A 14,246-nucleotide genomic window follows, 5' to 3' on the forward strand; every position below is an offset into this window, starting at 1 on the left:
CCGCGTCCACCCCAGAGGCAGCTGCAACGCCCTCCCGCCGCATCTTCATCTTCCTTTTCCCTCCCTCCATTTCCTTATCCTCCCCCGTGCCCTGAATCCCTCCCTGCTTCCCTCCTGGGTTTCACTTCCCTGCCCACACAGGTGCTGTTGGGTGCAGAGCCAGGGCAAGGGCCTGGTGTTGAAACAGGAGGGCAGAGCAGCCGTTCTGGGCTGCTCCCCTGCCTCGCATACCAGCTCCTCATCTAATCTGGGCAGAGCTAGGGAGTGATTTGCAAGGCCTGCAGGCCCCTGGGTCGTGCTGATATCAGCCAGGCCAGGCACGCCGTAGCAGTCAGCACGTGCTCTTTGCAGTGGGAACTAGACCTCTAGAAACGGCCTCTTATGACTCAGCCGCGGTAATATATGCAGGTTACCCAAGTCCTCCTTTTCCTATGACGTTAGTGGTACGGAGTAGGAGTGCACGTCCCTGTAGTGAGAAGAACTGAGTCATGCTGTATAGATGGGAGGGAGCAGCTTTTGGGGTGCGTATTTGTTCTGCAGCCTGCTTCCTCCAAAGACTAGATGAAATGCCCCTCTTAATGATTAACAGTCCAAGTGACGGTTTGCCTTGGATATTGCTCAGCCCCCTGTACCTTCTCCTCTCTTGCAACAGTAGCTGCCCTTCAGCCCTGGTTCTCAAATATTGAATGTATTGCTTGAGCAATGTTCTCTGCTAGCGGCCGTCACGAAATCTGACGGTGAAAATAATGAAACGTCCCATTACTTTTGGAACAGGGCGGGAGGTAACTGCCCATAACCTGATGGGACTCTCCACGGTCTTGATGCACTAGTGAAAAAATGGTGCAAAGTCTCCTTTTGACTGGCATTGGGTTGGTGCAGGTGGGCAGGAGAGGAATTTTAGTCATCCAGACTGGCCGTTAATGGCTGTGCTGAGTCACAGGGCAGGGATGCAGGCTTTGAGCTGTACAGGAAGGAAGCAAGCCCTGGTTTCGCTTCCAAAACCACAAGTGGAGGCAATGCAGTCCCTGGCCTCCGCTTGATTAAAAATGTGGACTCTGAACAGTTGGGCATTTCCTGACTTTTGCATTCCCTGCCACACTGGGTGCCAAGCATGGTCCTAAGGGCCGTTGCGTGGAAGGCATACAAATGAATGAGCCACGTGCTGTATGTCGAGAGGTGGGATCTGAAGGAGTCCTGGCTAAGGTCGTACTCTGGCCGCATCTTATCTTGTGGAAGCAATGTGTCAGGACCTCGCCTTGCTGCATTTGCTCATTACCTGGTGTAGGTGAGGTTGCAAACCTCCAGGAAATCCTGTTCAGCACCAAGTGGAAGTTCAAGCAAACTGCTGGTGGCTGTATTCCAAAACCTGGGCCCTGCAGAGAGGCAGGACTCTGCCATGGACGTGCTCTCGCGCTTTAGACTGCTTCGTGGTCCTCGGCAGCCTGTCGTATTGAGTAGCAACGAGTGGCTGTGTCCATCTTTGACCATATTTCCTTACCAGAAGAGGGGCATTTGCGTAGTGATTTAGCAAGTGCGAGTAAGCCACAAAATCCTTCCCTCTTTTGGCAATGAAGATGTGGCCTAAAAGTCTCTTCAATCTGTTTAATCCTGAGGTTGAAATTAGCTTAACTGGCCGTGCCAGCTGCTAGTGTGATGTACTGTCCCCATACACCAGAATTTGGGTGGGACCTAAGTCAAGACATCTGAGAGGCTTGATGTGGCAGAATTTGGGACACCCCAAGTCCCAGCCTAGTGTTTCCCTGCCTGCCTTTTCCTGTCTTCCTAATAGGAGAATTGACCCTGTGGATAGATCAGGAGCAACTTAGTTGCCCAGTGTTTCCCCTCCTTTTTTGTAACTACCAAGATACAAAGCTGCCGCTGTGCAGACTTTATATTCACGGCTCCATCTCCAAGCACTGAATAGACTCCAGGAACATTTCTGCCTTCCAAATCCTTTTGTAGATGTTGGCTTCTCTAGAGTCTTTTCTCCCCGGCATGCAACCAGCACCATGAAGTCGGGCAGGCTGGAGCATACCTCGGTTGCGGTGGCGCTTGTTCTCCTTTCCCCTTCGTAGCTGAGGTGGAGTGGATCGGGGCAGGAGGCACCTGAGCCGTGTTGGGGCAAACTGTCCGGCAGACGGCTCTGTGCAGTTGTGTAAGGCTGCAGCGCTGGAAACTGCATGGCTGCTAAGGAAGGGGAGGGGCTTTGGGGAGGGCATTTTGTCAAGGACGTTGGAGCAATGTGCCTCCTTGTCCGGGACCTTATGAGATGGCCACAGTGAGGAACGCTTAGGAGAAATAGTCACCTGCTTGTACAAGGGAGAAGTTCACTGCTCCGTTTCCTTGTGAACTGACATCTCTCTTGGAAGGTAGGACATCATTTCTTTGATTGAACTGCAGCCCTGAAAATGAAAGTAAGATGCAGCCTATAGGAGAGCCTAATGAGCTTTGCTGTTTAAAAGCAACCTCAGCTGGATTATAGGGATTTGGGCCCCGGGAAAGGAAACACTGCATCATACCAGCAATCAGACATCATGGGAGGGGAGTGTGTGCCCTAAGCTATCCCTGGGAAAAGGCAAGGGAGCACAGAGGGGAAGGAGATGCAAGTCAGGATTGTCATGCTGCAGGACACTTTTGTGCAGTCGCATCTCTACCACAGATGGCTGTACAGTCGGACTGAACTTTGACAATCTGTGGCTCTTGCAGCGGAGCAGAAAAAGGTGGGGGTTGGTTTTTTTCTCAAAAAAAAAAACCCAAAAAACAAAAAACAACCCCTCAATAAAAAAGGCTTCTTGTCCCCTTGCTCCTCACTCCCCCATTTCAGAATGAGCCAGACAGCTCACTGAGTTAAAGGGATGAAACAAAATGGCCTCCTGGTGCTGGAGCAGAAGTCAGGGAGGGAGGTGATCCCCTTCCTTCTCTGGGAACCATCAGTTACAGCCCTAATCACGGTATTTTAGCAATCTCCTTGAGGCTCTTTGTCCATTCCCAGAAGCAGTGACCCCACCCTGCTGGGATGGAAATGCTTCTAGATACGGAGTCCTTGTAGAAACTAGCCTTGTTGCTTAAACCATTGTACGTGGCTGCTTCCTGGAGTTGGTTTAAAACCCGTCCAGCCTTGCATAACTGCAGTAAATGGCATTTATTCTCCTTTAAAACCTAGGCTGAGGACACATAATAGGAGCAGAGCCAATCTGCTATTGTCATGTTACTGATGTACTGTGCTCCCCAGCACCAGCAGATATCTTTAAAGCTCTGTAACAGTGAAGACTGGGAGATTTCCCTTTCCTTCCCCCTTGTCAAATGAATTGCTCTCTCCACTGCGAGGTTTTCAGCATCCCAGCTAGAGCAGTGTTACTCTGCAGGCTGCTTGTTATACAGCGGGTAGCTTTGGTCCCTTAATAGGTTGAGACACGCAAAGAAAAAGCATGCCAGAATATTGTTTTTTGGAGGCTCCCTTTGAAACGCAGGGGAGGGAAACCTGAAGGGTATATTCACTCTAGTATGCCCTGGTTAATCTGTGCTGCTAGCTCTGTCTAGGTGGCTGGGTACCAGAAAAGCTTTAAATAGAGACAGATTTTAGAGGACGTCATGGCTGATTTAGTAACTGGAGTAGAAAAGGCACTTGCCAAAACTGATCCCTTGATCCATGTAAATCAGCATTTGTATACGGCTGCCCGTTAGTACTGTTCTGTACAGTTAGGAGTGAACGAGCGATAGGTGCTTGATGGCAGGAAAACAAATGGGGGGACATGGATGGAGAAAATAGAAACTTATATGCTCTGCACCTGCAGATGAGCCCTATACCATATGGAGTACCAGTGAAGCGGCTGTTAAAGTTACTTGCCCTTGACTACAAGGAATGGGACTGGCAACCTCTGCGTTTCAAAGCTTTTTCCATGAGGGGGCTTTACCTACTACCTGTGTGTATCAAGGATGCTTTACTTTTCTCTGGGCTGGTGTTTTTCAAAGGAACTTTGGTTTAAATCATTTTGCCACCTTTTTGAAAACTCTGCAGGCCAAATGAACCAGTTATACTATTTCTAAAACACAGAGAAGAAACTTTTTAGCAAAGGAAAAAATACCTGCTCTTCGCTTTTTCTTGTAACTTTTTCTTATGTCTGCTAAAGAAAGTGAGTAGCAATATTGACCGTGTTGGTGGCACTTGGTGATACCACGTGCTTCTGTTTTGTGTCTCCCCCTCCTTAATATGTATTTTTTTGCAGGTATTCAAAATGTCAATTCTCAAGATCCACGCTCGTGAAATCTTTGACTCCCGTGGGAACCCCACTGTTGAGGTAGATCTCTATACCAACAAAGGTGAGTTTTTGTTTTCTGAACTCAACTTGTGAGTTGTTTCTGGCCAGGAGTGTTGTGCACCTGCAAGGTGGTCCCCTCCATATGCCAGGGTCTCCTGGTGATGTGAAATGGGCTTACATGGAGAGAGGTTAAGGAGGAAGAGCTAGATGGTATTTGATTGGCATATAAAACTTTTTATGGTATTACTGTTACCTGAGCTGTTCTAGGGGAGGGGGAAGAGAGAACCCCTAAATCTTACGGCTTATTTTGGAAGATGTAGGCTCAGGGAGTTTCTCCCTCCAGCCCTTTTGTGTCTCTTTCTCATTTTAATAGGCTTCTCTGTAGCATGGAGACTGCTACACAGGAACCTATCCAGGGAAAAGCTCTGGCTTCAGCACCTATCTAGTAGTAGCTGGCAGACTGAGACCAGTGGCTGGCAAATTATCATGGGGTCTCCACTTCTTAGTTTCAAGCCCCTGCCCCCAGTATGAAAGGGTGCTAATTGGTACTCCACAGGTGAGGCTTTCATGTGTTCCTTCTGCTTTACTACTACTCCTGCTCAACTCATTAAGCTACACTGACTATTGAAGCCCAAGGAAGAACTTCCATCCAATTTCCCCACGATGGACTCTGTTGGCTTAATTAAGCTGAGCATGCACAGTGGGGTTTCCAGTGAGTGTGTGCTCATGGTCACGTCCTGTGCACAGAGCTGAGAACCTCCCTGTCCTGCAAGCTTTGCCAGCAAGTGATGAGTAGAGTTTGGGAAATTGGACGGACGGGGACAAAGCACACTACTGGTTTGACTCTACTGCCCTGTGCTTGGGTGTTAGAACAAGCTGATGTGCCCACTAATAATGCGTTCTCTGTCCAAGCTGCTGCCTAATGAGTGTGGAAGAGCTAATAATTTTCTCACATGTCAGAAAAGTGAGCACTAAATAAGCTTGCTTTTAGTTTGCACAGCTTCCCCTGCAGGCTTTGTGGTTACCAGCAGGTCTGAAGTAGACCTTTTTTACCCATGTCTCCTACAAACCTGCATGGGAATTTCTGAACTTGAAAACAGGGGCTCTAGGAGAGTAGCCTTTAAATGAACTACCTAGCCTCAAGTGGCCTGATATGCTGTTGCTGGCAGCTTTGTATGTGGCCAGTGGTGCTTACCCTGCTGGAAGCAGGGATGAACATCACTGAGGACTCACTGGGGCAAAGCCCCCATGTAAGCAACAGCCTTTGGCTCCATGCTTCAACAGCCACCAGTGGTGGCTTTGGCTTGCTCCTCTGCTCTGCCTTGCCCTCACTCCTCCCTTTTAAGGTGTACCTCACGTTCAGCTCTCTAGTTTTGACTTCTCTTCAGAAGTGCTCGCTACCACTTCCTGTAGTCGAGCAATCTCTCTTCCTCAGCAGTTAGCTGACTGTAGGCCCCAGGCTGCAGTGCAAGCCTAGGAAAAAGAAAATCTATCAGTGCCTTTTGCTCCAACACTGCTATTTTAGTGTGGGATGTTTCTAGACTGGGCTGGGCAAAATGTGGCCCGTAGGCCAGGTGCGGCCTGCCAGGCCATTCTATCCAGTTCACAGGGCCCCTAAAAAATTTAGAAAATTAATATTTATCTGCCCCTGGCTGCCTGTCATGCGGCCCTCGACGGCTTGCCAAAACTCAGTAAGCAGCCCTCCACCCAAAATAATTGCCCACTCCTGTTCTAGACACTGCTAGACAGCTTCTTTGCTATGGTTGGGGCTGCGTATCTAACCTCTTTCATCTCCGTTGGTCACCACAAGGTCAGCTCCTGCTTCTTAGTAGGTTCTTTTTGTTTGGTGCCCCATGTCTGATGAGATCTGACACTTCCATTGTGCTGATCCATACTAGGGTGGCTTGGTGGAATGAGCACTTACAATAGCTGTAATACATAAATGCCTTCTCTTAATGAGATGTCCCAGCCTAATCTCCCTGGTGTGATGGGATGAGGACAGAAGATCAGTGGGATCCAAGTGGACTCCTTATTTCTAAAGCGAGTGATTCCCTCTTTCCCTATGTAGAGCAATCTCAGCAAGGAGAGTGGAGTGCCTGGAGCTTATGCTCAGCTTGAGGGGCAACTCTTAAATGACTAGAAAACTGTTCTGGCAATGGGCAAATCCACAGCATGACCTACCCCATTGGGACTAGTCTGAAACGGTTCTTCTGCTTCTGCTAGGAGCCAAAAATTGTATTTGCACTCTCTGTATTGAGTAAACCCTGGCAGGGATCCTCTTTAATAGGAATTAAGTGATGCTTCTCTGGCTAACTTGAGGCAATTGCCAGTCTCTGCTAGATGCCTCCATTGCTTAGTGACATATGGGTGATTTATCCATCTGCCTATGAGTCATAGAGAGCCTGTGTCTGCTGCAGACATAGAGGTGGCAAACTCTTGGTTTGTTCGTTTTTGGGGTCGGGTTTGTTAATCCAGCCCATCTTCCACAAGTCAAGCTGTCTTGATGGGTTAATCGTATAGTCAGAAGTTCTATTAGGGAGGAAAGTTTCCTGATTCAGCAAGGAGATCTCAGTGTGAAGAGGGTATCTCTAGTGATGTCGCATTAGTGGCCCAGGCACAGAAGGCTCCCTGGGATCCAGTTCCCTGTGAGTTGCACACCTTTTTTCTGTTTTAATCAGGTCTGTTCAGAGCTGCCGTTCCAAGTGGTGCCTCAACTGGAATCTATGAGGCTCTGGAGCTCCGTGACAATGACAAGACTCGCTTCATGGGAAAAGGTAAAACCCCAAACTCACTTTTCTCTGCAGTGTCCAGCCTGAGCTGATGTGCAGGACATGTTGCTGCCAATATTAGAGCGCCAGTTCTTGTGCCAGCTGCCTCCTGTTAGATCACAACAGAGCTGCTTGACCTTCCATCCCATCCTCCCTGCTGTGTGTTAACATGATGGTTACTGGCCTACATGAAGTCATTTTAACAGCAAGTTGGGTTGAATCGCTGCATGGAAGTGCTCTGATGCTGTGTTCTCAGAGCTCTAGAACAGCTAAAGCTGGTAACAGCAAGCACCTTAAATGCTTGTGCTTGCCTAGGTGAGTATACAGAGCTCAGCCGCTCCTGTTTAGCTGGTCCTGGATGTCAAGGTATGCAGTAGCTATTTCATCAGTCAGCTTTTGTGTTGCCCTGCATGTGACTTCACACAAGAGAACCCTTTGTGGACCACAGAACAGGTGCTGAATGATGGGCATCCAAGCCACCCAGTCCAAGAGCTCGTTATCTAGACTTGCTAGCTAGTGGAATGATCGCTATGTAGAGCCTGGAGAGAGCTTGTGGGCTGAGTGCTGAAAACGCTGTCCCCAGAACCATTTGGTAGCAATCTGTGCAGTCTGGTATCAAGTTGAGGAAGAAAAACTAAAATTTCCTACTGATGGAATCTGCAATCCAAAGCAGCTGGTGGGGATGCTGAGCTAATCTTAAAAGGAAGCTTGCCTGTTGTGCTCCAAATTCTCTGCAGATGTTGTCCAGTTCAAAGAACAGCTGCATTTAGTCAGCTCCATCTTGTTTGGGGCAGGAGCTTATCTTGCTGAGAGGGCAAAGTTAGCTTTCAAACTGCAGTCTTTAGGATGGGCCTGCAAAAAGTATGACCATGAGCTACTGCAGTCCTGATCATGGTGACTTGGAGGGAACTGCCAAGTGATAACTAGAGCCTGTGCATTTGTGCGGTTCCGTCTGTAAACAAGTCAAAGTGCCCACGACCATGAAACACTCGGTTTATAAACCTGTCTCCTTCAGAGGTGCAGAGCTGTTTCTTTCCTGTTGCTGTAATAACCTGTCAATTTGAGTAATTAATGCAATCACTTAACATTATTTGCATTGGTGAGGTTTGTATGTTGATATCTGTTACTTCTCTTGCTCTGGGGTGGGGGGGATCATGTATATTTAGAAGCTCTGAAGGCCTCCATGGTGCTGTATATTCTACATGTAGTCAGGTATTGCTGCTGTATATCAGAGTCAGGAGTGATTAAACTCCTGTTGTTGGTCTTCACTTGAGTGGTGGTTACTATCCAGGGGGAACTAGATCCAATATAATGCAACATCCATATTGGGAAAGAACAGGGATCTTCATTGGATTATGCTCTTCAATTAAAATAAGAAAAGAGCTTAGCCCAAAAGCATAACAATAAACATGGGAATGCAAAAAATTCCCAGCTGGCCAAGATGTGGAGCCCCTCTGGTAGAACAGAAGGACTTGATGTCTCAAATTTAGCCACATCAAGTGTTTGGAAGCACTCCTAGGCAAGGAGGGGAAGCCAGACATTTCTCTGTGCAACTAGGATTTTGAGGGCTTATCTGTTGCTGCAGGCGATTCTGTGTATGGAGCCCCAGCTCTCTGCTTGAAATTACATCAATGTCTACTGCTAGCAAGCCTGTCTGAAGACTGTTGTGTCGGGCAAGGAATGAGATGCGGGAGCAACAGGCTCTCAGATCTCCAATAAAGAATGAAGGGAAATTAGGCTGAAGCTTTCTGAGCAGATGGCAGGCAAGAGCCTCTGTTAAATAATGCAGGTTGAATCTGCCTTCGCTATTCTTAGCCAGTTTTATTTAACAGACTTGCTCAATGTCCTCTGAACAAAGGAGCCTTTTGTACCAGCTACTAGCTTGCATCTTGTTTGAGAGCCCTCATCACAGGAGAGGGGTATGTGTGCGCTGCTGAATTTTTCTATATGCTATGCTGATGGAGGAAAAGCAGTCTGTCAGGGTTTTGGGGGGAGTGATCTCTTGTAATGGCAGGCTGTGCATTTTGCAGGCACAACTGACTTGCTGGATTGTTTTGATTCTGCGTTGAACAGCTGGGCTGATCCTAGCTGTGTACGGAAGTAGCATGGCTGTGTGTGCTGATCCTGCATCTGTCCTTCTCCTCTCATTCATTTGTTCATCAAAGGAAAATGTTGGCGCACGGGCAGCACCTTGTACTGGCGGGCAGCTGCTTCACCCAAGGGCAGAACTCTGATACCTGCACCCATGTTCAGGACATGACCTGGCTGCAGATATTTAAACAAATAAAAATTGGCCCTTTTCTTAAATCCTCATTCCCTTGCCTCCTTTCCCACCCCTGCTACTTAAAGATCCTGAAGGCCTTTCCTGAAAGTTGCCATGTTCAGCCAATGAAGGCCTGAAGTGCTGCAAATTTCATAGTGGATTGTGGAACTGGGCAAGATGCCTGGGGGGGCATAATCAACCAGGGTTGGCTGGAGATGAGTAACTTGCAGTGTCTTGTGACCTCTTTGCTTCTATCTGCTGCTGAGGATAGGGCATTCTGCTAGCCTGAGATGGCCACAGTCCTTCCCGGGCTTGCCTCTGACCTTTTTTTTTTTTTTTTTTTTTTTTCCTCTTTCTCCTTCTGCATGGTCTGCTTTGTTCTTCTGTGGGCTTTCATCTCTTCCTTTACTCTTGTCCATTTCACTCTGTCAGGTGTATCCAGAGCTGTTAAGTATGTTAACGAGTTCCTGGCGCCAGCATTGTGTACTCAGGTAATGGATGCTTGTTTCATTGCAACCTGTCACATGGACAGATTTCTCCAGTGCATGGTCTTGCAAACTAACCTTCCAGCAGGCATTCTTAGATGATGGCTATTTTCCATGATATAACTTGCCACACACCTGAGCTCATGTCCTGAAAGCATTTAGACCTGGCATTGAAAACCAAGGTTTGATGGGTGGGAAAGAATGACATAGGGTGGTTGGGGTCAGGTTTCTCTCTAGTGATCATCTATTAATGCCTGCTTGGCCTGTGTTTGATCAGTGATTTGATGTGCTTGTTCCTTCCAGGTGTCTCAAAAGCTGTTGAGCACGTCAATAAAACAATTGCACCTGCACTGATTAGCAAGGTAGGAGCATTCATTATTTAACTAACACCAATTAATGCAAATGCAGCATTTCCCAGTAGTAACTCGTTTTGCCCCCCTAAATGATGGTAGCTGGCCTTTGTGCAAGTGCATGAGAACAAGCTCCCTTCTAAGGACAATAACAGCATCCACTCAGTGCAGCTATAACCCAGAGGTACCCAAAATGTTGTCTGACTTAGTCTGTGGCAACATCTGTATCTTGCAGCACACCGATCCACCTTGTGAATGTTCAGTGCACACTCCCTCCTCATGCCAAGAACTCAAAACCCATCTTGTGTAATACTTGGTTCTTAGAAGCTTAAAGACTGGGATTTCAGTTTCAACGTAGTTTATGAGCCTGGCCTGACTCAGAGTCAGTTATCCAAGCCAGCCTATTTTTTTAGTAGCATCCACAGTAAGTGATGTGGTTGCAGTGGTAACAACCTCTGGAGACAAGTCCGAGAAGTTAGAATGAGGGGGAAAGCTTATGATGGGTGTGAAAATCTGAGTGAACTAGAGTCAGTTATCCTTATTTGCAGTCTAAATGAGGAATGTGCGGCTTCAGTTGTCCTTCTCCTGGGTTGGGGTGGAGATGGAGTGGGGAAGCTGACTTAACTAAAGTGAGGATTAAGAATTTCCTTCAGGGCATGGAAGTAATGCAGTTGGGGATCAGCAGGGGTGGGGGGTTTTCATTACCTGCCTCTTAGAGCTTATCCAGGTTTACTTGATTACAGTTTATACCTAACTAGAAGCCAGTAGCCATTCATATAGTAAAACTAGCTTCCCTGCTCTGCCGTTGCATACAGTGTTTTCCTCCTGGGACTGTGTAAATGACTGGGAGTTGCAAACTTTGCACCACTTCAGGCCTCCAGCTAATACCAGTCCTTGAAGTGGAGGCAGTGAAGAAATCCACAGGCTGGCAGGTGACACAGTATGGCTTTATTTCTCAGTGGGGTTTCACCTTGTCCTTCCCTTCTGTAGAACATCAATGTTGTGGAGCAGGAGAAGATTGACCGACTGATGCTGGAAATGGATGGATCAGAGAACAAGTGTAAGTGACACTTTCTCTGCAGACTTGCTTGCTTGGCAGCGAGTGTGTCCTGGATTGTGATGTGAAGGCAATGAAGTGTCGGAGCAGTAGTCAGAACAGAGTGTTGTATGTATGTGTGTGTATCTCCTACCTGGGGAAATGAGCTTAGCTCATTGCAGAGGGGCTGTGGGCAATGGTGGCTCAAGCCTGAGCCTTCATTCATCTACTTGGCTCATCTGCTCATCTCCTCACACTGTGAGGCACCCTTTAATGGCACTTGTGGTACTCCAGGGTGCCCTGGCACACTGGGTGGGAATCACTGCTCCGCACCATGGCCCTCACTACTTTACCATGATCCCTAATGGCCCACAAGAATAGTCATTGATAAAGGAGGTGCCTATTCCCTTTACTAGTCTACCGATAGGATTGTGGGCTCTATGTGCTGGTAACCTGTTGGTCCGTGGGACGGAATTTGGCATGTTCAGAAATAAGGAAAGCCCCTCAGTAAATGGAATTGAACCAAGTGAGAGCAAAGAAGGGAGCTTGGCTTGAGACTGCCTAGGTTGTGGTCAGTGGCTCAAACACTGGCTCATTTATAGATTATAAAATTAAAGCCATAATCCCATTAACATAGCTGACTTCCTCTGAGGTGAGGTGGGTTTGATCTGTATAATACACCAGGTGACAGTTTCCCTGTTCTGTTCCAGCCAAGTTTGGTGCTAATGCCATTCTGGGTGTGTCTCTGGCCGTGTGCAAAGCTGGTGCTGCTGAGAAGGGTGTACCCCTGTACCGTCACATTGCTGATCTTGCTGGGAATTCTGAAGTCATCCTGCCAGTTCCTGTAAGTCTTTTTAGTTTTGCTGCTTTCCTGATGTTCCTTTCTTATTTTTGTGGAAAGAGATTTTCCAAAATGCCAGAAGGACCGAGAGTGTGGCGTTGCAAGATTATGGGACTCCTGCTTCTCACTGGCTGCTCATAATCTACTTCCTTCCCCCCGAATGACAGCAAAGCTGCAGCAGGGTGCATCAGCACAGTACTCTTGACTTTGGAGAAAAGCTCAACTAATAGCTTGGTCAAAGGGTCTCTTGCTAAAACTCGCTTTCAGGACCTAAACTGTGGTTGAGGGTGCAGATAAAGCAGACTGTCACAAGACTTGTGCTGCAATGTTCTTGGTGCCCTATTTAGGGAAATGAGTAAGCCTTTAGTGCAGAGTGAGAAGTGTGCAGGGTGAGTGAACCAACAGCCTGGGGGCTTGAGGGCAGGAGTAGAGCCTGTGAGCCATTGCCTGCATTGGCACTGACCTTGGTTAGCCAAGAATTGGACCCAAAAGAGCAGCTGGTTTGGACAGCAGACTGTTGCCTGTGAAGGGAAAGGAGCATCATACGAAACCACTTAAGGCTTATATTGGTTGTGGCGAAAAATGGAAAGTGCAGTGTTCCCAGTAGAGAGCTGACCCTGACCTCTATTCCTTTCCTTTCCAAGGCTTTCAATGTGATCAATGGTGGCTCCCATGCTGGCAACAAGCTGGCCATGCAGGAGTTCATGATCCTTCCTGTTGGTGCTGAGAGCTTCAAGGAAGCCATGCGCATTGGTGCTGAGGTCTACCACAACTTGAAGAATGTCATCAAGGAGAAATATGGAAAGGATGCGACCAACGTGGGTGACGAGGGTGGCTTTGCTCCCAACATCCTGGAGAACAAAGAAGGTAAAAAAGCAGAGTTGAGCTTGGAGAGTAAAACTCTGGTATCACATATCAGTGGCAGCAGGGCTGAACTTGCTTTGGCAGAGCACAGGCTCTAAGTCTCTTAAACTGTTGTCACAGTCTCTTTGACTATTGTCCTTGCTGTTCCTTTTTGATGGACTTTGAATTACATGTCAGCTAGTCCAATCTCCTACAGCTTTCTTGGGATAAACTTGATGTACTGGGTACTATTTACTGCCACTTGCACAAGACCAGGCTTCCCACTATCAGAATCTGCCTGGGCTCTGCCTGGATTGTTAGGTAATAGAGTCATCCCATGAACTTGTGCAGGTGAACAAGGTAGCTTGGGTTTTAGTGACTCGCTGCAACTTCATTCCTGTGTTGCCTTCGTGGAGGACAGCCATGTCCTGCTCAGGAGCATTGAGGGGGATTAGAAAGGGGTAAACATGTTAACATCCATCTTAGTTGGGTGTGAACACTTAGCTTGCACCGAAGAGAATTTGCTGTTGCTGGTCTGCCCTTAACCCTGCCTCCCTTGTGGTGGAGGGGATGTCTTAAGTTACTTTTTGGCAGCATGCAACCTGACAGGCAGAGTGAAGGAGTGGAACAAATAGACCTCTGTTCCAGTGCCTCAGTTGCTGAGGCAGCGCAAGTCTCTGGGAGCAAAGCCGCCTTTCCAGCAATGCGGAAAGTGCCTTCGTCTGCGCCTAGCAGCATGCAGCAGCCATTTGCCACGCAGTGAGGAGGGGAGCCACTTAGCATCCAGTAGGGTGCTAAAGATGCTTCTGTACTACCAGAAAGCTGTTTGCAACAGAGTCCACAGTTGCCCTCTAAAATGGTGTTCTGCTGAGGGTGCCTGAGCAAACATCCAGGTGTTCTCTGTATCCCAAAAGCTGCCACTTCTCCTTAACACTAACTGATAAGATCAGTCAATTTTAACTGTATTCTTCCCTATCCTCCTACCTTTTCTTCCCCTGCCCCCTTAAGAACTGTGTTAACAATTCAAGAGGCCTCTAATAATTAAGTTCCATCTGGAAATCAGTACTGCTTCTGGCTAATTCTCTTGCAGCTCACTCTAGATTACCACCAACACCGCTTTAGTCTTATCAAATACAGTGCGAAACTTGTTACTGTAAATAATCAGGTGCAGCTGCCACTTGGCTCAATGTCTGGGAGGAATGATGGGGGTCTTATTTCTGTCTCATGACGATCACCCGGCAGTCCCCTTTTCAGGCAGCCAAGTGGTGCTGTGTATCAAAGGGCTCTGCAGCCAGGCCGCCTGTCAGGAATAGCTGCTTGTATTGTGGGGCGGGGGGGGGGGGCCCGGGGAAGGGCAAAATGCAGCCCTTGGGTTTGGGGGGGGAGGGGGGGAAAAAAAAC

General features: G+C 47.9%; 1 protein-coding gene across 3 annotated transcripts in view; it reads left to right on the plus strand.

Annotated features, from left to right (window-relative positions):
• ENO1 (enolase 1) overlaps positions 1–14,246 on the plus strand; it is a 23,155-nt gene that overhangs the window by 5,490 nt on the left and 3,419 nt on the right. For all 3 annotated transcript variants that reach the window (XM_019511787.1, XM_019511788.1, XM_019511786.1), the window contains 6 exons: positions 4,227–4,320; positions 6,938–7,033; positions 10,079–10,137; positions 11,116–11,185; positions 11,872–12,005; positions 12,647–12,869. In XM_019511787.1, the coding sequence (XP_019367332.1) occupies positions 4,236–4,320; positions 6,938–7,033; positions 10,079–10,137; positions 11,116–11,185; positions 11,872–12,005; positions 12,647–12,869 (667 nt within the window). In that variant the 5' untranslated portion in view covers positions 4,227–4,235. The remainder of the gene's footprint in view (positions 1–4,226; positions 4,321–6,937; positions 7,034–10,078; positions 10,138–11,115; positions 11,186–11,871; positions 12,006–12,646; positions 12,870–14,246) is intronic.

This window comes from Gavialis gangeticus, unplaced genomic scaffold (genome assembly GCF_001723915.1).
Source record: "Gavialis gangeticus isolate Ggan-Ray unplaced genomic scaffold, GavGan_comp1, whole genome shotgun sequence".
Taxonomy (NCBI): Eukaryota; Metazoa; Chordata; order Crocodylia; family Gavialidae; genus Gavialis; species Gavialis gangeticus.